This window comes from Strix aluco, chromosome 8 (genome assembly GCF_031877795.1).
Source record: "Strix aluco isolate bStrAlu1 chromosome 8, bStrAlu1.hap1, whole genome shotgun sequence".
Taxonomy (NCBI): domain Eukaryota; kingdom Metazoa; phylum Chordata; class Aves; order Strigiformes; family Strigidae; genus Strix; species Strix aluco.
The window spans coordinates 17,065,159-17,087,653 of NC_133938.1; the positions used below are offsets into that span (position 1 = coordinate 17,065,159).

General features: G+C 35.7%; 1 protein-coding gene across 5 annotated transcripts; it reads right to left on the reverse strand.

Moving 5' to 3' along the window:
* Positions 1 to 551: 551 nt before the first annotated feature.
* On the reverse strand, positions 552 to 21,911 carry ODF2L (outer dense fiber of sperm tails 2 like). 5 transcript variants are annotated; one of them, XM_074832419.1, is made up of 15 exons: positions 21,733 to 21,911; positions 21,438 to 21,551; positions 18,456 to 18,518; positions 18,151 to 18,222; positions 16,243 to 16,359; positions 14,065 to 14,250; positions 12,654 to 12,763; positions 11,027 to 11,162; positions 10,353 to 10,463; positions 9,089 to 9,193; positions 7,801 to 7,959; positions 5,623 to 5,708; positions 5,374 to 5,536; positions 4,392 to 4,517; positions 552 to 2,395 (listed from the first exon to the last, which is right to left on the reverse strand). In XM_074832419.1, the coding sequence occupies exons 2-15, from the start codon at positions 21,537 to 21,539 to the stop codon at positions 2,267 to 2,269; spliced, it is 1,665 nt and encodes a 554-aa protein (XP_074688520.1). In that variant the 5' UTR covers positions 21,540 to 21,551; positions 21,733 to 21,911; the 3' UTR covers positions 552 to 2,266. The 5 variants fall into 5 exon arrangements, with proteins under 5 accessions (XP_074688520.1, XP_074688521.1, XP_074688524.1 ...); XM_074832420.1 differs by lacking the exon at positions 18,151 to 18,222; XM_074832423.1 differs by lacking the exon at positions 14,065 to 14,250.
* Positions 21,912 to 22,495: the final 584 nt, after the last annotated feature.

A 22,495-nucleotide genomic window follows, 5' to 3' on the forward strand; every position in this document is an offset into this window, starting at 1 on the left:
GCCACTTTGCTATGTGATGCAGATAGTAAAAATAAATTGCTTTAAAGAAAAATATTAGAATCACAAAATACAGTTAATTCAGCATAACCATATCTAAGAATTCTGCAGCATGACACACAGCTTTCTATGTTGTAAAATGAACAAGGCAAGAACAACTTTAGCTGTATTTTACACAGTTACTAAAAATGCAAGTAGCAATCTAGACTAAATGCCAGATCCTTAGGTAGTTAGAAAAATAAATTTCTTTATTAAAAAAACCCACAGCAACTTCTGTCTCTAAATGAGCTAAAAAAATTTAAAATGCAAATAACATGACCAGCTAACACCCATTCAAAAAGGAACTGAGAAAAAATAAGTGATCTTTGTGACTATTGGCCTTATTTCTACCATAAAAAAAAAAATCTGGAATGGAGAGGCATAAAAACATCACCATCATTTGGAAAATCCTGTCATTTTAAAGATATTTCTAAGACTTCAAAGATGAAGAATGTATATTCCAGTGACTGAATATGAAGAAAACGAAAGAAAGTCAATAGAATGAAAACTATGGGTTGAGCTGAAAAAATACAAATTTTTAATTTTATAAGTTGTCACCTATACATTGACATATCTTAAATTTATTCTGTTTGTACACATTTAGAGGTAAAGAGGAACCTGAAGCCGTCAGCAACTTCAATAATTCCTAATCTATTTCTTGCAAATGACACAGGAAGAAAAAAAAAAAATCTAATTTCCTGGATAGTAAAAGATAGGCTGAGATCAAGTTACTGTATATCTTTGTATCATTTATCAATGAAAATTGTACAATTTTCCATTATGACCTTTTAAAAACCAGTCACGGAGTGGATTCAATACTTCATTTCTGAAATCTTTCCTTCATACATATTGACTTTCAAAAAAGGTTTTGATATTTTGTTAGTAGCACAAGCAGAACTAAATTGATACAAATATGGTTGCAAGTGTACGTATGTAATGCAAAAAACCCCAAAATTTAACAGAAATATTTGCTGCTAGCATGTCATATATAATAAATGATAATTTTATCTTTAAAAAGTGCACACAAGCAGACCATTAGCACATATCAGTATTTGTTAGGATGGATAAGCATTTGTAAAAAGAGAAAAAAACATTTGTAATGCATAGAATGTTGATAACAAACACTGAAATACTATGTTTAACAAACAGGTATTGTCCATGCATTAAAACTTCTGTTTTCAGTCAAGAAATGTACATTATTAATTACATATATTTATCTGAACGTACTACTTTTCAAAAAACGTATCACAACGTGTATCTATAAAAACAATTACTTTGTCAATCCGAATTGTTTTTTGTATTAGCCCTGTACCAGCTGAATATTTACATGTGTTTAACCTGAGGCATAAACCAGACTTACTTCAGTGAACAACAGCTCTTGTACTCAGAGACAAATACTTAAATACCTTACTGGAGCTGTGTCGCTGGGGAAAGGTACATTGACACATTCAGAGATTAAACTATATCTGTATCTAAAATACTTTCCTACTTATATTTGTAAAATATTACTATAGTATGCTCCTGCTCAAAACGGGATGTAGGGAAAAAAGGCTGGATGGGACAGCCTTGTGGTGGCAACTATTTCATGCAGTGCAGTAGCGCGTGCTATACTGGTGCTGAGCTACAGGGAAAAGAAAGGAAGAGAACCTAGTGATCTCTAAATGTTTGCCTGTCTTAATAGGATAGAAATCATCTTGGACAACTAGATTTCTACAGTAACAGAAGTATAATGAATGATAAATTACTAATAATTAAAATACAGAAATTACTATGCAACCAGTCGATAGGCGTTCTCTTCTCCGATGTGAATTGAAAGGTCATCTGTGATGATCTGCATTTACCATGGACTAAAAGGCCGCACATAAGATTTTACAGCAGAGGACCTAACACATGGAAAATTCACAGATAAATTTACAACTTTGTGTGCATACCCCACACTTCCACACCTATCACAACTGTTGTGCAGTCTGCCTTTTCACTTCTGTTCCATGAATAACACAACTCTCTACATGAGTAATACCAGGTAAATTTTCCACACGTGCCCAGCCAGTAGGATATACAGCAATGACTGACCTGCTTTTCCCTGCCCACAGCAGAAGTTCTCCTAGGGAAGAACTAATATTATAGCGCTCAATCCTGCAAAATACTATAAGGCCTCAATAGCTTGCCTCCAACAAGAGTTAGAGACAAATCTTGAAAAGTTTCTTTATTATTAAATAAATTAAAGAAATCAGCCAAACATTGTTATGTATGAAGCTTTCAAAAACTGCACGTAATTCTGGATGCTCTGGTTCTTGTTCTCTGACTTCTGTAGGCTGTTCTCCAGCTCTTTCAAACGTACTTCACGGTGCTTTTCATTCTAAAGAAAAAAGAGAAATGCAATGCAACTTCGAAATAAAATACAAATCAATCAAAAGAATGATGTAAGACAACAAGTATCTAACTTTTACAAGTTTCTACATTTATCCGTAAAAGTTTTCAGAGGCTCCACAAAAAGTTCCCAAAAAGGCCTCAAAATATTGAGGCTTTACCTACGTTCAGTCAGGACCAAACAAAACATGTTTGAATAGGCTTATAATCCAAAAAAGGACTGGGAATGTAAAACCTAACCTTCTGAATTTCTATCATGAAAGATTCCTAGCATCTTAAATCTGTTACGGACTTAACACTCTCTCATGTTGATTTTTCAAGTAAACATCTGTTATTGGGCTCTGATGCAACATGGTTTTTGATGCCTATAGTTCCTTATATAAAAAAGATCATTGATAGCAATGTTACCTGCTCATCAGTCCCATACTTGATGCACACCATAGATCATTTGTTATATAAATACTAGAGATATTCAGGGTATTTCTTTTTATGTCTATTACAGATTTCAGATGCTAATTGGTTAAAATATTTCAATGTTTTTAAAATGGAATTATATTCATCAAATTTAAATCCAGCCTTAGAAAAAAATAATCAGGTTAGGACGAATAACTGAACAAAAAGTTACCTTCACAGTCCTACTTTGTTTCCATTTTCACTACAAAAACAGGAATAAGACTATTTTATCATTTTCCATATTACATTCTGTTATATGTAAATGTAATTGGAATAAAAATCAATTAATTAATTTAGAACAATTCTTCTCTCAGACAGATATATATATCTTTCACATTTATATTTTAACTGTAAGCTTCAAATAGAAACCATTTGAAAACATTTTTTCTGGTACAAAAGACAAGAAAATTTGCTTTATTTTCTCTTTTACTTTAACATAGTAAGAAATTCCTGTGAAAAAAATATTTGAAGTAGAATAAAACACTAGCCAATGTCTGATATTGTTTTAAGAACACTTTTTTCTTAGGGTAAACACAGACATTAAGTTGCACTTGATATATATAAAAATTAATTAAAGCATACTGAATTCAGAACTGTATCTCACATCTTATTTAAATCTTGAATAGTTTGCATTTAGGTTGGCTTGATTTTAATCTTGAATGCTTCAAGTCAGAATGCAGAATATTGTTTTTGAAAGTCTAGGAGAGTGATAGTAAACCTTTTCAGTGTCTTCTATATTTATTTTAAATCGCTTTATAGCTTATTACCACTGATCACAGGACAAATCTCTTAACTGTATCAAAACTCTGATTAAAGCAAATGATTTGCCATCACTAGTCTAGGGAATTTAGCTATGTCTGACATTTTATTAATAGAAAATGTGCTGAAATTTTCTGGACTAGATAAAACAATACATCACACTTCTTTTGTTTGTTTGTTTTCGGAGAATATTACTAATCAAAAATACCTTCTTAGACTGTTGCTTTGCTGAATAGGTAAGTATCAACATATCAAAGCCGGGGCTTTTAAAGGCTTGACACTTTGAAAAAAATGACAGCATCTCTTTTATTACTAACTACATTTATGTACAACATTGGTATACAAGGTGAAAGCTTTTCACAAATTCCAGTAAGATCAGATTCTTGTAACGAACTCAGGAAAAAAAAAACAACCGCTATGTCATTATGGAACTGTTATGCATTTATTCAAATCTAGGTATGCTTACTGAACATGATTAATCTGAGAGGGAAATTACAACTGCGTATGTATTTTTTGATTTTTGCCTTGCTGGGAAAACTGGATTGAATAAGAGACATAAACTCAATATTATTCCAGTGATTTAGTTAGAGTGGGCATCTGTTAAGTCTACTAGAAATTTCAATATACAAAGGATATTGTCAAGTTAAATGTGCTGTCCCCGAAAGTGTGTATCAATTGTATTAGTAGTGTGTTTTTCAGTAAAAGGAATTTTTTACTGTAAACAGTGATGTAGTAAGTAATTTCTTAAGTCATAAACAGTATTATTTACTCACATGGTGAAATAGGCAGAGGAGTTTTTTCTTCTCTTCTTGCCCCTCTCTCACTTCAGTTTCAAGAATTAGCATTTTTGTCTGAAGGGCTTGGTCTTTGTATGACATTTTTTCCAGTTCTTCAGCTACCTATAATAGTAATGAGAAATGATGTATGTTTGCTTTCACTTAAAGCCCAAACCAAATTCTTTTCTTATACCTGAGCATTAAAAGCTCTATTTCCTATTTCGCCATCTAATACTTTAGTAATTTTCCATGCACAGAAATTAAACAAACCTGGGAAATATTCTGGCTAAATTTTGAAGGTTTCAATTTGGAAAACAATGTAATATTATTAGGAGGGAGACAGTTTTGTAATTTATTTGTAAGTTAAGCAAAACTTGTTATTTTTCCAGAACCAAATCAATATGCTCAGACAGTATTGGGAAAATTCAGATAGTTTATTTCAACATGATTAATCTGAGACAGAAATTACAACTTCATACATATTTTCTGATTAAACTAATATAATTCACTGCAATATGAATTCCTACATTTCCTCTTCCATTTGATTTACTGTTTGCATCCTTTCTACAAATTACAAATCTCTGCTCAATATTGAAAGTGCGCAAAGCCTTCCTCTAAAAGTAAAACACCAAAGTTCTTGTGGGCTGCCTATTGCAAAGAAAATAACAAAAAAGCAAGATTAAGCTTTTGTTCAGAAAGCTTCTGACATATGTGTAGGATTTAATATTAGGTGCTTAAAGCATTTTGATTTGTCACCAAAAAAAGACAGTGAAATGTTGGCCCACTAAACTTTGTCATTAATTTCAATAGGATCCAGATTCCATTAAGAAGTTGAATTGTGAAACTGATATTTAAACATGCAGAAATCTTTTCTCAAGCACATTTGTTTTTAACGCTATTTTTAAATAGAAAATGGCAAACAAGATTATCTTAATCTTATTTTATGGATGTTTAAATAATACATGTATTAAATCAATACCATTTTTCTCCCTTCTTCCAAAGCAGATTCCAGTTGTCTGGTCAATCCATTATATTCTGCAATTTTCTCTTCAAGCTGCAATTTACTGCACTGAAGCCTCTCATCTTCTTTTCTGAGCTGACAAGCAAGTTCTTCATTTTGAAATTCCATCTTTTCTAATTGTCTTTATGCAAAACAGATTAATGCATTATAATTCACTATAGCAGAAAAGTGTAGGAATTAACTGCGGTCATATTTTTAAAAAGTTACCTTTTAAGATTTTCATATTTATTCTGAATGTTACGGTTTTCTTCTTCTAAGGAATGACTGCCCAGGGAAGCTACAGTATCTTCCTCCTGTGAAAACGACAATTTGTTTCTGGTTGGAAACTTATATACAGGATATTACAGAGTAAAGTAAGGTTGCCTAGTAAAATCCAATTGAAAAAAACCCCTGTAATTTCAGGTAAACACTGTATTATATTCAAGTAAACATTATCTTGTATTTAAAACAAATAAAATGCAGCAAAAGTAGCAGATTAAAACGTTATGTGAACACTTTAAAACTGAAAACCTGCTATATAACAAAGTGAAGTCCTAACAAAACCCATATGCTGCTCATGCAGCCTTGTGTATTAGGAGCTGGCCAGGTCTATCTCCTCGTGAACTTTGACTCTTAAGCTTTAGATTCCAGCAAAAATAAATTCCCTCGCACTACAGTCACAGGAAGCATAAAAATAAAACCGCATATATAGAGAGTTATCACAGAAGAACAGTGCAGCACTGGCAAAGAATTTCAGAAAGTAGTGAATATCAAAAAAGACAGTCAAGTTCATAAAAAGAAGTATATCGGTAGCATAAACTGAAGAAAGCAAGAAGTCAAGCTGTCTTCCCCTGCCCAGCACTCAGACTGACAAACTTTGTTTTCTTTTATATCTTCCAACAGTAGCGATGTGACTGTATCGCTCTTGCTACCATCCATCCACAGCAGATAAGCAATAAATAGCCACATCACCAGCCTGCTGGCACCATTATTTAAGGGACAACCTCCACCATTCACTGGACTACCTCAAGCAGTTCCACCCAGTAATTTGAGCCAACCTAGTTGATTTTGTTTATGTAAATTACAGGCTGTTCAGCTAGCAGACTGGTAGTAGCAGAAACCTCCAGCAGAGGGGTAGTAAACTGATGTCCTGCTCCAGCTGAACCCAGAAGAGTGTTTCTGTACATGGTCCAGTTACCTCAAAAGGAGTTTTCCCAAATTCTGGTCACAGGATCAAGGGTCAGAATCTCTAAAGGATGTTACCAAGATTTAATGCTGAAATTTAACTGCTGTTCCACCACACTACTGATTATATTCCAAATTACTTCACTATACTTAAGAGGTTTTTTTGCATTTATTCAGGAAAAGATGTAGTTAGATTAAAATTACATACAAAATTTTATATATGCACCTCAAAATTAATTGCTGCTTAAGTACTTTGCTAAGCAAAGATGGATTTATGAGCATTCCTGGAAAGAGTATTTAAGTTACATAAACAAGAACAAAAGTTGATGTTATAAAGATCATCTTGACAAGAAATTTTAAAACAAAATCACGAGCCATGTTTTTTATAAGCAGATAAAGTCTAGAGGGACACAGAGAATCACTGTGTTTCAGCTGAAGTTTTCCCACTGACACAGGAAGAAGATTAAGCCCCTTTCCCACCCTACTGATTGAAACATCTTTGTCATTCATGCTAGCGGAATATTCTCTTCTAACTCAAAAGCACATTAAAAAAAAAAAAAAAAAAAAAAAAAGGAGAGAAAAGAGAACAACAGAAACTCCCAAACTTAGCCCTGCCATTGAAACTGATGTCACAGAAAAAAAAGTTGAGGAGTATTCATGTTCAGGCGTAAGAGAAAATACCAGCAGGTATGCTAAAAATAGAAATTATCCTATTAAAGCATATTTTAAAAATATTTTATCAACCAACACAATGTAATCATTAAAATGTTAGTTACACATCATCAACAATATAATTTATAACTATTTATTTGAGCAAATATTGTCTGGTTTAGAAATCAGTCATTAAAACAAAACTAACGTGGAATTAATTTATTCCACTAGATACAAACAATAACTAGACTTGAACATTTATTTCCAGGGAAGAATTCTGCAACATATCTCAGGACATAAGTACTCAAAAGGATCAAGAATATACTCACTTAAAAGATATAGAATCTAAAAGTAACTAGCCTTGTCACATACTGAATTCACGTAAATACAGTTGGCAATAGTTTATTTGCATTATGCTATTTCTACAGAAGCAGCTTTTGATTTATGAAGCAAATAACAAAGGAAACCACACAACTGTCACACACGCTAACAGGAAAAAAATGTGCCAGAGTCTTTGTTCCACATAATTTTCTCATTTATCTTTAAAAAAAATCAGCACGTTCTAAGCACCTGAACCTGCAGCTCCCTAAGGATTGCGCATTTCGGCGCATGGATCCTTTCCGGGGACGTAAGCTTTCCTTGATATCCTTGATGCTTTTCCTCAGCTGCTTTCCACAAGTCACAGACATGTTCTAACTCCTTTAACTCAGCTTCTGTTTTGTCCCTCACCTGCATAGTAGCATCACAGGAGAAAAATGTAAATGTAAAACCATAAATTAATTGTTGTAATAATTAATGGCTTTCCATGTAAGTAATAAATCTGAAATTCTACACAAGTTGCATAGTATCACTATTTTATAAAATTCTGACAGAGTTACAAGTTCCCATTGGAGAAATTTCCACCTCCGACTACATTTCATTAAAGACTCAGTAACACTCACAATGAACATTTACAAAATTATGCAAGTGTTAGCAGTTCATCGTGCAATACCCAAATTTTGATTTTATTTTTATTGCAATATCTTTGGGACGTGGCATACATGCACACTAAGCAACTTACAGGAAAAATTCTGACAATACAACTATTGCAGTATTTGAAAAGAGGGCAACACCTAATGCCATCCGAAGCCACATACAATGCTGTGCAAATATTTATGGGATCAGAAAATATTTTCCTCCATTCTACAACTAATCATGAAAAAATAGTTAGTATGAAATAAAATTAACATCCAAGACACTTCTGTGAGGACTAATTCTTGCAGGCAATGCAAAACCTGTTCGTGCCTCAGCTTTACTGCTTAAAAGAACATGTATTTTGATGAGCTGTGGAACTGAGGAAAGTGATTTTCCTACCAATTTTGTATTGTTTTCTGATGCTTAAGAATGTGCTAACTGTGTTCCAGTATTCAGTTCCATCTGTCAAAAAACTTAAAACTCATCTTTATGGATTCGCTGTTTTCACTGCTAGTTAAAACAAACAAAGCAGTCTTACAGTAGGTTTGCTTCCCTATGCAACTTTCACAGCTGTTCTGTCAAGAAATCTAGTTTTAAAATCATCAATAACAAAACCACATTTTTAAAAGCAACAAAAGAATTCTCAAATTCTGAGATAGCAGCCCAACTCCTTAGTCATTACTCTAGAAACCACTTCTTGCTTGTTTGCAATTGTGTAGTACCCAAAAAACCACTAGCTCACAAGTAAGAGGTAGTAAAACATTCAGTGAATTTACAAACAATTTTATACATTGAAAAAGAAAAAGAGCCAGTACCTTGTGACTAATAAGTGGATCACAATAATGTGAAAGATCAGTGTCCTACAGAATTGTTTGGAAACATGATTTATTACTGCAAAACTTACCTTATCTAATTCTAAGCATTTGTTTTCTTTTATTCTTTTGTTTTCATTTAAGACTGTTTCATATTTGGATTTCAATTCTTCTACTGCTCTTTGCAATTTTTGTACCTATGACAACATATATTTTTCATACATTTGCAAGGTGTTTCATTCAAATATAGAAAAAATAAAATCATTAGCATGAAGCATAAAGGAAAACTTTTGGTTTCTAAATATAATCTCAATATTTGTCATTATATGAAGTTATTTATTTTCATTATCCTACTCACCACAGCAAATATAAAAGGGTAACCAGATAAAGAACACTCTGATATCAATATTTTGTTTTCACCAATAGAGAATGAGCTACAGTTGTGCTACAGAAGCAACTAGCATGACTCACCCTTTCCTCACAGATAACAAACCAATAGATCACCAACAGTTCCCACCTGGAGTCACCACAGCTATAAGCCAGGGAATTTCAGCCCACTTACTTCTTAAGACTGGCTGTTCCCTGGAGCTACACCCCCCCTGTTAAAGCTTGCAACAACTTTAACTGTGGTGATATATTCCACAGACAAGGCACACTGGTTGTACTTAGGTTTTATATCATGTTTTTTCTCTCATCAATGATTTTGAAGAGAGAGAAGACTATCAGCGAAATGGTGTCTATACTATAGCAGAAATATATACAACTTAGAATCAACGATCTAAATCGTCTTCTCTGTAAATAAAGCCAAATACAAAAAATGAATTGATAAAAAGCTCATTTTAAATCTGATTTATATGTTTTGCTGCTATTCTCAATGTAGAGCTACCTATGTAAATAAAAAGACTCTTAGAATAGTTCTTGGATGCTGGTTTACTGTTCTTAGGAATGTGGAAATAAAGATGTGACCAAGGAGAGGTAAAATATCATTGGATATGTCTGCTAAAGACATCAGACTCAAATTTTATTTTTTAAATATAGTTTACTGGCTTGCCAACTTGCTTTTTAGAAAACAAATCTTTTTTAAGCAAGCATGTAGTTAGCTCTGTTGGCTTCAATGAGCTTCAACTGGGCTTCACACAATTCAGTAAGGATTACATGTACTAGTAATAGTGTGGAGACTATTCCTGGATATGGTTTGCAATGGCACTCTCTTCTATCATCCTCAATGCTACGACAGTATTACAATGACCATGATAACATTACATCTGTTTTATTACAAACAAAACCTTTATCATTTCCTCAAAACTGCTTAAAAATTTAAAAACCATACTTGAACATTTCAAATATGCTGGTCACCTGATTTTTATACTGTTCGGCAAGGTTTTCCTGCAGCTTTGCCTCTTCTTGCAGATTTAGGAGCTCACTTTCAACAGAAACAGTACTGTTTTCCAATGTAGCAAGGGAAGCCTTGATTAAAACATGGAAAATATAAAAATTGTAAGTGTCTTATTAAAATAACACAGTCTACAATATGATATTACTAGCAAATGACCTGCAGGCACTAAAAAAGAATGACACAATTATTTATTCTGTCAAACAAAAATGACAGCCCACAGTTCATTTGTCAGCTCATAAAAACATTTACTTTGGAGGACAAATACAATACAAAACCTGTAAACCCTTTAAAAATTGAAATTAATAATTGGGCTAAATTCAGTTCTTTAATCTGAAGAAAGTTTCACAAACATAAAAGAAAATTTCTAGTTAAGCAATTTTGTAGCTACTGACAGTAAAACAAATGGCATCTTGGTTAAGTAGACAGATGACTAGCCAACCCTGTTCCTAGCTTTGCCATTTACACTGATAAATTTTTAATGCCTCATTTTCACTTACTGTACAGAAATCGATGGCAAAATTTATTCTACAGGTTTGGGATCTCTAGACAGAAGACCCAAAGGGAATAAATGTGATTACTTTACTAATGTATCAGAAATGCAGAGCCATTCAACAAAGATTTACAATGATCTCACCTTTAATTTTTCATTTTCAAGGTAAATCTTTTCATTTTCAGAGTTAACAGAATTCAGCTTTCCAAGAATTCCCTCATCTGAGTTTCTTCTCCATTCCTCCTTTCTTTTCAGGTCTTCCAAAAGGCTTGTGATCTGCCTTTTTAGATAGGCAAGAATGTCTGTATAATATACAATGCTTCCAAAACTCTCACTATGCAAATTAAATTGTACCTTAACACATACTCCTTCATTGTTCTTATTTAATAAAAAAAAAAAAAAAAAAAGAAAGAATGCATTCGAGCATCCCAAGAAAGCAGTATCTATTGAAATAAGAAACTATCCAAAGGGGTGGTCCATTGAGTGGTCCTAGGTCAATTATAAACAAATTCATTACCTAGAACACCCAAGCATACTTCCAAGACAACTGTGCATATACATACTGTACCAAATTGAATTATATTGAATTTATAGGGTCTATCAGATAATGTCCTACTAAGAACATTCCATAGCTAGTTTAGGAATGGTACTTTCCATTATTAAAAGCAGCAAGTTGTGCTATGCCTCTCCATTTGCTTTTCAGGTTAATGAAGTTAAAACAATGAAATTTGTTTCACTGTTTAGTTCATCATACAACACCTAGTCGAACAAGTCTTGTTAGAATGGTACATTTCAAGCAAAGACTTATATTTTCAGATGAAATAAAACCAGCAAAAACCAGCTGGAAGCAGAATGTGTACTTGAGGGAAGAATCATAGATGCTTCCCTTTTCTTATTCTGCCTTTATATACACTGGGCCAATTGTGGGCTAGGCGGATTTCTGGACTGATGTCATATACCTGCACACCTGTTAAATTTTAAAATATGATGAAAATATTTTCAGAAATGTCAGATTTTCTGAAACAAAAACAAGAGTCAAGTCAATTTCATTTGAGCTGTTATGTATCTGAGCATGAATCAAGTTTTTTGTACAATAAACATTCCGCCTGAGGCCTAGCATAAAAGCACATATCAGTTTCTTTGGCTTGTTTGAATTATAGTCCATACTTCTACTGACAAAAAAGGTAAAAGGATATTTGCCACAGTCTGCCAAAGAAAATGGCATCTGCTTCATTAAGATTTGACTGCATAGTTTGAATGAGGTTGGACAATTTTGTGTTGCTTTTCCTTACAATAAACTGTTCAAACGCACATCTGAGAGAAACCCTTCTCTATCCTCTAGTGGGGTGAGACATTAGTGGAACTGAAATAATTTTGCTATCGTTAGTCTGAAGTAGAAACTAGAAGCCTAAGAACCTTCTTCTATACTGCAGTAGACACAAGGGTTAGCACTCAAGCTGTTGAATCAGTTACTAAATAAGTGGTTCTGAGGAAGCAGGATAGTAGCTGCTAGTAAGTTCAGGCTAATCAGAAGTATTCATATGCTCCTTACTTGTATGGGGGAATGAAATTTTTCAAAAACTTGTGAAATGCAGCAGAGAGAAGGCCAAAAATCTTAAATTTGTTCTAGTTTCCAACTTGTAAATTCTGCCCAGAATTTTAAAATATGAATATATAAACTTGTATACATTATCAACACTGAGTACTACACTACTAACTATGAACAATGTGTGACTAAAGAAACAAAAAATAGATCAACAGTTTAACTTACTTCCTGAGATCTTCTGTTTCAATTTGTAACGTTGTCTTTCCTTCAACCATTCTATCATGCTGGCTTTTACAGATGTCAGAAGCTGACAGTATCTCAGACAGTTTGACTTCCTAGAGAATATAGGAATTACAAATTATGTAACAAAAGAATGCCACTGAAGAATGCCATCTAGTTATACAAATTTTTCTAAACCAAGAGGTATTTAATATAAGATGGCTTTATTGGATCTCCCTAGTACAAAGCAATGTAATTTTTGTCTAAATTCAAAAGAAAATAAACAAAATTACATTCAAAAAAATTAAAGTCTAAGTACAGATGTACTTTCAAGGCAGAGAAGCAGTTAAACACTGGCACTGTATATCAACTGTAGAATACAACAATATTGCAAAATTTAAGATGCAAATCTTTTCTTAGAACAAAAATATGTCTCCAATACATCTCTACTACATATAAATTACATAAATCAATACAAAAATAAAATTATGCCAAAACATTTTAAGAATAAAAAATAATAGCTAGGTAAGAAATACAAAGTTAGGTGAAATCCCTTGAAGAAGTATGGATAATTAATCAACACATGTATCTTGAAAGTACACCAGGTCTTCAGTGGGGAAAGAAAACAACAGTGTGACTACAAAACATCAAAACTTAGCAGTGTACTGCTAAGTGTACTTCCAAGATCCACTTCTGTCTTCTCACAAAGAACAAAGAAAAAAAAATATTAACCATCTCCTGGTATACTAACTGGAAAAATATATCTTTGATACTAACATGTCCAAAATGATGGCAACAAATCTAGGAGTATGAAAACATACTCTTACTAGGAAATCTAAATAAGGCAATAAAGATCTCAGCACAGTTCCGATCCACCTGGCCTTTTCGAACAATTACACACTGTAGGGATATTCAGGGCAAGAATCTAAGGAACAATTTGGATTAAGGAAGTTTTGTACTTGGATTTTGAAAAGGCTCAGAGCAAGCAGCTTAGAAGCGGAAACCTAAATATCCACATGAGATGTCACAGACTGATAAATAATGAAAACAAAGGCTTCAAACACCAATCATGGATTCTCAGTTAGTATACTGTACTTCTGGGTTAGTGGATATCCACAAAGGTCTAACAGGAAGCTCAGGAGAGATGTAACTGAAAGCTGATCCTCTTACTTACTACAGTTTGAAGTGTACAACCTCAGGGCTTAAGACATTCACTAAATTTTAACAAAACAAGGCAGTGAATATAGTAACAGTTTGCATGTCACTTATAGCAACCTCTTCTTTAACCAAGGAGCAAAAAAATAAAAGATACAAACACAGCATGACCAAACAACTTCTATTTTCCACAGGTGAAAGTCTCCCAGTTGTTCAACTTAAAACAATACAGCACGGCATTGCTCACAGTGTAGTCACTCACACATTCTCTTATTCTGGAGGTTAAATTTTCCACAGCTGCTTCAAAGCGTTGAGCTCTTTGTTTCTGGGACCTGATTGCTTTTTTCAGAGCAGTCTTCTTTTGCTCACTTGTTTCCTTTAAGGCTAACATCTGGTGCTTGTATTCACCAACTTGAAGTTTCCACTCTGATATTTTCTTTTCTAGAGTCTGCAGCATAATTAAACATCAACTCTTTTCAAATTCTATACCTTACAGATCATTTTGTGACATAACATAATCAGGAATACCAATTACATTTATAATCTGTTTGAATAATGTCTTTGTATCTCAAATCTGGTGGTTGATATAAGGAGCTAGCCAACATACATACAGCAGTAGGCAAGAGAAAGTACATGTTGGGAAACCCATTACAAAGATGATCAAGAGACGAGGTCGAGAAGGTGCAGAAGCAGGCAGCAGTAAGGGGAAAGACAGCAATATAACCATCGCTGTGTGCTCGTGGAAATGAATGCAGAATTTCAATACAGAAGGCATGGCATGGATGTTAAACCTATTAATGAGGAGGAAAATAAAAGTGGTTTCATCATCCTTAGTGGCTGATTTCTGGAAAGAATATCACCTTAATGATGCCACTAGTGATATTCACTGATGTAGTACTAGTCTGTGCTCTGAATCTATAGTGAACACACACATAACGAAGGCTGGAGATCAGTATAACTGCGTAAGAGATTTGAATATGAAAGTTAAGGTCTTGGATTTGGGTTTTTTTAAGTCTAGAAGATAGGAAAGGCCAGGGTCTTTCCTTGAATAGATGTATTATGATATGGTCTGTGATTAAATGACCATTTACTATTTTCTTGCAAGATCTCTGACTTTTTCCCATGCATATAATAGCAGGGAATTACAGGGAATTTAATAAACAAAGATGTGACTTGCAGGGGGCAGCAGAAGAACACCTTCAATAAATAGAGCAAATAGAAAATCTGAGACTATGTACAGACTTCTTGAACTGTTGGTTTAAGTAAACAACTGTTATCCCTTGTTATAACCACAGGAGGTCACAATCACACTAAGAATAAGTGCTTTGGGCATTATTCAGTGGCTGAGGTAAATTTAAATTGAGAATTAATTTCATAAGGGTAATGCTAAACTTTTGCAAGCTTTTGTCCAGATATTAACAAAATCATCACCAGGATTTAAGTTAGCAACTGACTTCAGCACTTTTTGAAAAGCAAACGAACAAAACTTTTAAATAAAGACTGAATGAAAATACAGTTGTATACCAAGTTACTTTATCTAATGAAAATGCTGTTGGAATTCTATAATTGTACTAGGGAGAACAAGAAAGCCATTTTTATTCAGAAGAAAACTTGAAGTATTTAAACAGACATAGACATAGGTGACTTTTTTTGAAATTGAGTTGCTATAGGTTCCTTAACAACTTCAAATGATACAATTAATAGGGGATGTATGCCACTAAAAAAATAAGAAATACATTATTTTTTAGCTGATGTTCTCTCATTCATGCCTATGTTCTTGACAAGTTTCAAATACTGAAATCTGAGGCCACATACAGCTCCAGCCTCTGACACATGACCTCTTCCTTGCCTTGTTCTAAAGCCAGTAACTGATGCAAATGTCCAAATTTACCTCTTGCCTTTTAGAACAGAAAATGGAAAATTTCACCTACTTTAAACAAAGTGAGGTTAGGCATTAATCTTAAGCGTTTCTCTTTCAGTCAGTATTAAGAAGTTTATTGATTCCTTCACAGTCAATAAAGAGGTGGTGATTCATCACCCTTATCTTACACCAGAAGCTCATCCTGGGGACTTGCCTATCTCTTTCTATTGACTATATGGAGAATGCCTCAGGATCGGTATCTGTCTTCTAGATAGCACAGCTGGGTGAGTGCAAATGCTTCTATGTGTGCTTAACTTCTCTTCAGCAGAACTGCTAGTATGCACAAGTTAAGAAAAGAAGAAAAAAATCCACCCTTGCAATTAAGATAATGTGGTCAGGCAGATTGAGCAGAATATAAATGCTAATGATTTTTACTGTTTGGGATTTTTTTTTTTACTAAGAGTTTGATGTCAAGTAATACTTAAAGATTTAACTCTCACATCTGAGTTACATTTTAACCACAGTAAGGCTTTGCTAATTTTTTCAAATGAACTGAAACACAAGTAAAAATATGCTGACCTGTATTTTCACTTTTAATTCCTCATTTTCTACTTCTTTTCTTTGAATCTGACATTGCAGGTGAGCTTGTACTGCCTTTACTGATCTTGACAGGTGGTCTTCTTTCTGTACATTGACCTAAGAAAGAGAAATAAACACAAATCTATTGGTCTATGGAGATATGCCATATAATGCTACCTATATTCTACTTTGCCTTAGTTTCTAACTGACATTGAATGCCCTCAAAAGCTGGAAAAGATAAAGCATGCTCTACAAGTATATTCACAAGAAGTAACTTTTTACTAATGTTATTCATGTTAAACAGAAATCACAAACTTGAAAGAACGTATGTATAATTGATGCCTCATATTTAATCTGACTCTTAGTATGAACAAGGCCTGGAAGCATGAACTCAGAAATCCAGGCTGAGCAAAGGCATCTAGCTAGCACGTAGACCAAAATTAAGTCACACTGATCAGCTCTGCCATGACTAATTAGACCTGAACTGATTTTTCATTAAATACCAAAAGACCACCATCTGCTATTAGAAGTATTCATACACTTAATTCAAACGCTAGTTTGGGGGGGTGGGGGGGTGGGATGTGTACATGTGTACAGAAGAGGCAACTTATGTCACCAGAACTGAGATCAGATGTTTCTATGAAATATCTTGCAACTTGATTCCTTTGGCTTGTTCTAAATAAGAAATAATGAAAACAGGTGGGAAGAAGTCATATTATCAGGACAGACTAGAGGGGCATTGTAATGCACCAGTGCAAGTGTGCATTATATATACCAGTAAGAAAGGCAGATTCAGACTCAGCCAGGTATTGATAAAAATGCCATTTATTGGAGATAACATAAGAAGGAACAAGAGGATAGCACAGATAATCATTTATCCCTTCAGATGCTGGGCACCCCAAATTGTTCAACATTAGACACATCTCTAGTCAGGGCATAGCATGCTGCGCAGATCCCATCAACGCTGTGGTTTACTGGTGTTGTAGTCTTCAGAATCTTTATAAGCTTTTCTATTCAGCACTTCTACTCTGAAGCAAAAGGATGTTTCTATGAAAACATGCTGCTCCACTTCAAGATAAAGACAAGGACATGCCAATGGCCAGGTGCGAAAGGAGGCACCCCCAAAGGCTCCTCTAGTACAATTAGCTGGCTAAGTTTACCCTGCAGCCAAGTGGTATGTTCTCTTGGTTAAGCGAAGATAAATTCTCAAAGAACCATGGCTCTCAACAAACCCCAAGGAGTTACAAGATCAAAGTACACCACTGTCCCCTTAAAGGTTTAACTGAGCCTACTCTGTCCCTCACTAACACTGAACCACACTGCATTGCATACACATAAAGTGCACTTTGGTATACAAGCATAGATCGCTAAACTACCAGTAAAATAATTTTGAAACTTTTATAGTACCTTCTTCTACAGGACAGACAATTCTTCTCTTCCTGTTTCGGTTTCTGCACTGAGCCCCTTCCTTTAATTCAAAGGGTGAAGGAGGTCTCGTCAGCCTTTGATGATACTAGCTCTGCTGTCAGTACTACCTCTCCCTATTCATAGAGCTCAAAGAGCCATGGAAACTAACTGTGAATGGTACCTGTTTAGTTCACTCTGTATTACTTCACTGTCAGTATTTTTTTCCAGAACTATTGGAAATCTGTAAATGAGAAGCCAAAAGCCATTAGTCTAGATGTATGGCCCTCCCTGAACCATGAGATATTAGTGTTAAGGATAACCTGTATTCTTAATAGGTTTGGATACAGTCTTGATGGTTTTAAGATATTTCTGTAGTGAACATCTTTCAGGGTTTTCCTGCTTTTCATAGATCTCTGAAATAATTGCTTTTCTCTAAAATTTGTAAATGAGAACCTAGTACACTGAGAGAAAACTTTCATTCCAACAGAACTGGTCACTCACTTTTTCAAGCTGAAGCCTGGATGAAAGTTCTTTAACATGCTTCTCCCTTTCAAGTATTTTTCTCCTGAGATTCTTCATGGAAAAAAAAACCCAAAGAAATTATTTTAATGTCTGTACACAACAATCCAACAGTAATACACACTGATGAACATTTCATCTGTAAAACTAAGATTACATTTTGTAGTGATAAACCACAAATACTTCCACTTTGCCACTCTCACTTGAAATTGTACAATCCCGTGATGTAGCCATTTTAAGATGTACAGCACAGAACAAAAAAGAGACAGAAATTTTAGTTTACTTACAGTATTTTGGGTTTCGTTTTCACTTATCTTCTGCATCAAAGCGTCAATGTTTTTACTGTTTAACTGCAAGACAGAAGCAGGAAACATTAAAAAATCGCTTCCTATTATAATTGATTTAGCATTTTTTTTCAACAGTTGAATTTTGTACATATAATTTGCTACGTTTTCAAATTTGGTACATATGAATATAAAAGCTCACATACTCACAAGCTACTTAGATTTGGTGGTTTAAACCTAAAGATTCAATTTATTTTGTGCATAGAACTTTGTAGATGAAGAAAACAAATTAGGGTCTTTCCATACACCAATTTCTTTACTTTAGCTAAAAGGACTCTAAATACCATAAATCCTTAAGTGTTATTTAAACACCTATCAAATAGTAAAAGCATTTGTACAACTTGTAATAATTTAAAGATCAAGTATTAAAGTCTTTCAGGAACTTCAGTTAGATAAGAGAATTTGAAGATTGAACAAGAAAGCATAGTCTGGGAGATCACAAAAATCAACCTACATTAACTGTTACTACAAATCCAAAAGAATTTATGTCCCTACAATATTATCAACTAAACTTCTCATTTTAAAATGTCTTATTTTTGGGGTGGGGTAACTTTCCATTAAAAAGAAAAAAAAAAAAAAAGATTTGTGGGACTTTCATTGCACTAGTGAGAGAATAAACCCACTGCCTCAAAGGAGAAACTTTGGCATCAGAAGTTTTACAACTCCTTGCAAAGCATTCATCTTATCCTGTCCTGCATGTAATTCCTCAGAATGTTCTGTAATCTTGATCCAATGTTTATCTGTAAAGTCAGTACATGGACCCCAATTCTGCATCCAGATTTCCACCTCCCCATAAACACTGTATTCAGTAGTAGTCCTATCCTTTCCTGACTGCACTGAGACAGATTTGCTATCAGCAAAAATCTAACATATAAACAGGAATGGTGTTTTATGATCCCACAGTAATTTATCAGCAAAAATAACAGGGCTTAGAAGACTTCCCAGAATTGAAAAGTGACTGGAAACCTAAATTATCCATACCATCTTTCCACTCTCAGGAAAATTGTCTTCCCCACAGTTAGTTATCTATGAACTTTCTCTCAAATGATCAACAAAAAGCCTCATGCTGTAAGACAGCTAGCATTGTCTATGAAAACCTGAAAATCAAGAATATTGTGTCTTTAAAAAAAATCAGAAGAAACACCCATCTGTTAGCTTGCAAGAACAAAAGGTTAGCTTTATGACTTCTGAAAGAAAGCTAACAAAGTCAGCAATGACATTTAATTTTAAAAGAAATCTACATTATTCACCAGGTTTCTGTGCGAGTTCCATGACACCACTGTTAAACAGGAATTCATTGTGATCTACCTCTTGTTTTAACATACATAGCCCACCAAATTCTTTCAAACTTTGCAGGAACTCTCTTAGTGCACAGAACATAAGAAAAAAATCTTTCCAATACATCTATTAAAGAAGATAAGACTAAATGTTAGTATAAGACTTCTGTAAGAAATGTACATTTGCATTGGTTCTACGGTGATGCCTTATATATTTTCTTACTTGGTGTTCTAGACTGTCAGATTCTTTGCTCAGATCAGTAAAATATTTTCCATCTTGGATGCCTTCTGTAGTTCTGCGATAATCCTTTTTATAGGGCTGAATCAGTGAACAGGGTTTTCCTGTTTCACCAGGTGGCACGTATTTTTTCCCCTGAAATAGCATTCATCATTACATAACATTTAGTACCACTCACAGTTAGGACACTGATCTTGCTAATTCAATGATATCAACATAAAACAAGACAGCTCTTCAGGAGAATCATTTAGGAGAAATTTTGGAGATCAAAGAAATTTCTCATTCGTTACTTCCAAAGCCTGTGATATCACAGGATGTACCCTCAAACTGATTGCTCACAGAACACACCTAATCTACAAGGCAAAGGTAAACACTTCACCTCCAGTGAAGGTGGAGGCCAAGTCCTGCTCAGACACTGATACAGTGTTTCACAGCACAGTTCTGCCAATTTGGAGGCAGCAATGGCTTTTCTCTTTCCCCAGTTTGGAGAAGTTCCTCAGCAGGCAGGGCTGCACAGGAACATGATGCTGCCCATGTCACAGCAAGTCCAGAGCCAAGTATCAGTGCCTACTACCTAAATGCATCCCATTCCTCCCATGTCCCTGCCAAGCACCAGGAACCTGCCATCACCCTCACCCCTTCTCCAAACACCTCACTCCTGCCTTTACTCTCACACTCCAGCATGATTGATGCCCTTGTCCAGCACTACCTGTTTACTCCCATCAGTGCTCCACTGACTACTCATCATTTTTCAGAAATCTTGCCTTCTCCACCTACCAGGACACATTTCCCCTGCTTTCAGCCTGTGCCAGGTGCATTGCCATCAAAAGGATTTGTCAGACTAATTTACATCCGTATCTCCTTAGCATAATTAAGAAAATGAGTAACAGAATTTGGGAAATTTCCAACTAAAAGAACCACTTCACCACAGAATCAAAAGTAGATTGCTCTGCTTCCAACTGTTGCCATAAACAAAATAACTATACTCCAAATGTCTAATGTTTTTTATTTTATATATATATTTATGTGTCTTATTACAGGCTTACATTTCCTGGCAGACCTCAACTAGTGTAACACGGTGCAGGTCTCAATAGCTTTTTCTTGGTTATATAACCAAAATTAAGTTCTTGAATTTAATTACTTTCCGTGAAAACAGCATCTTGGAAGATTTAACATTGGTTTCATTTACTGGAGCCCACCTATGTAAGCAGGAAAGAACAAATAAGATTTTTTCCACAGTTTCAGTATACGATTTTTATGTCCAGCACACTCACTTGCCCATTTTTTGAAACAGCACCTACTTCCTATCTGTAGCTAGGCAGTATGTTCGGAAATACCTGGTTTGAATCTTGTTAACAAAGTAAATAGAATGAAAAAAAATCAAGCTTAACAGGAACAGAATGAACTTGCCTCAGTAGCATGAAGAAACTTTTCCTGAAGATCAAAGTCCAATAAAGGAGCAGTACAGTTATGTACATGTAAAGACGAGGATGGTTGCAATGATGACGACATTTTGTTTTAATGCTGTATAACGAGAAAGTGTATGTTAACATATATTGGTGTTCTGTGATTCAGTAACTGTAATATTATCGGCACCCGGGGTCATTCCCACTAGCAAATACAGTGTACCAGAGCAAGGAAACGCCAGCCCCGTCAGAGACTGAATACACTTAATGCAGCTGAAATCTCGCACGCATATTCATACCTTGGAATCACTTAAGCAGCACTGAATTCACACATTTGGTGCACAGAAATCAAATCCCTCAACGGCAGAAAACGGAATACACACGAAGGATGGCGTGAAGCTCGCAGCAGCACTTGCCCGCTCCGCGGCGCAGGGGTGAGGAGGAGCAGGGCCGCAGCCCACCCCGCAGCGGCCCTCACCCCGGGCCCGGGCCCCCTCCCCTCGCACCCGGCTGCCTGCGGATCCTGCCCCTTGAGGTGCCCGCAGGGCACGGCCCCCCCGCGCCCCCTCCCGCGGGGCAGCGCCCCCTCCCCGGCGTCCCCGCCTGCGCCCGCCGCCGCTGCCCGCCGGGAGCCGTTGCCGGAGCAACCGGCCGTTGGCGCGGCCTGCTCCTCTGGGGCGGGCGGCAAGCGGCGGCGCGCTCCCCGCAGCCGGCCTTGTCCCCGCGGCCGGGAGCAGCCCGCCGCCCCCTCGCTGAGCCGCGGCCATGGGAGGCAGCAGTGCGGGCCGCTGCCGGGCAGCGGGGGCCTGCGCCCTCCGCGGGCCTGGGGAAGCAGCGTCGCCCCCTTCCCCGAAAGGCTCCTGCGGTTCGGCTGCGAGGGCGCTCCAGGGCGCGGCTGTAGCCGTGACCACCCGTCACTTGCGCAGCCGGGGTGGTGGCCATGCGCACCCAGGGCGTTATTTTCAGAGGGACAAGAAACTTGGAGCTCTGGGGAGCTTTGGGTCCTCTGTTTGTTTTCTTCCTGGGTATTTCCATTAATATATTTTTTTTCTGAGGTTAAAC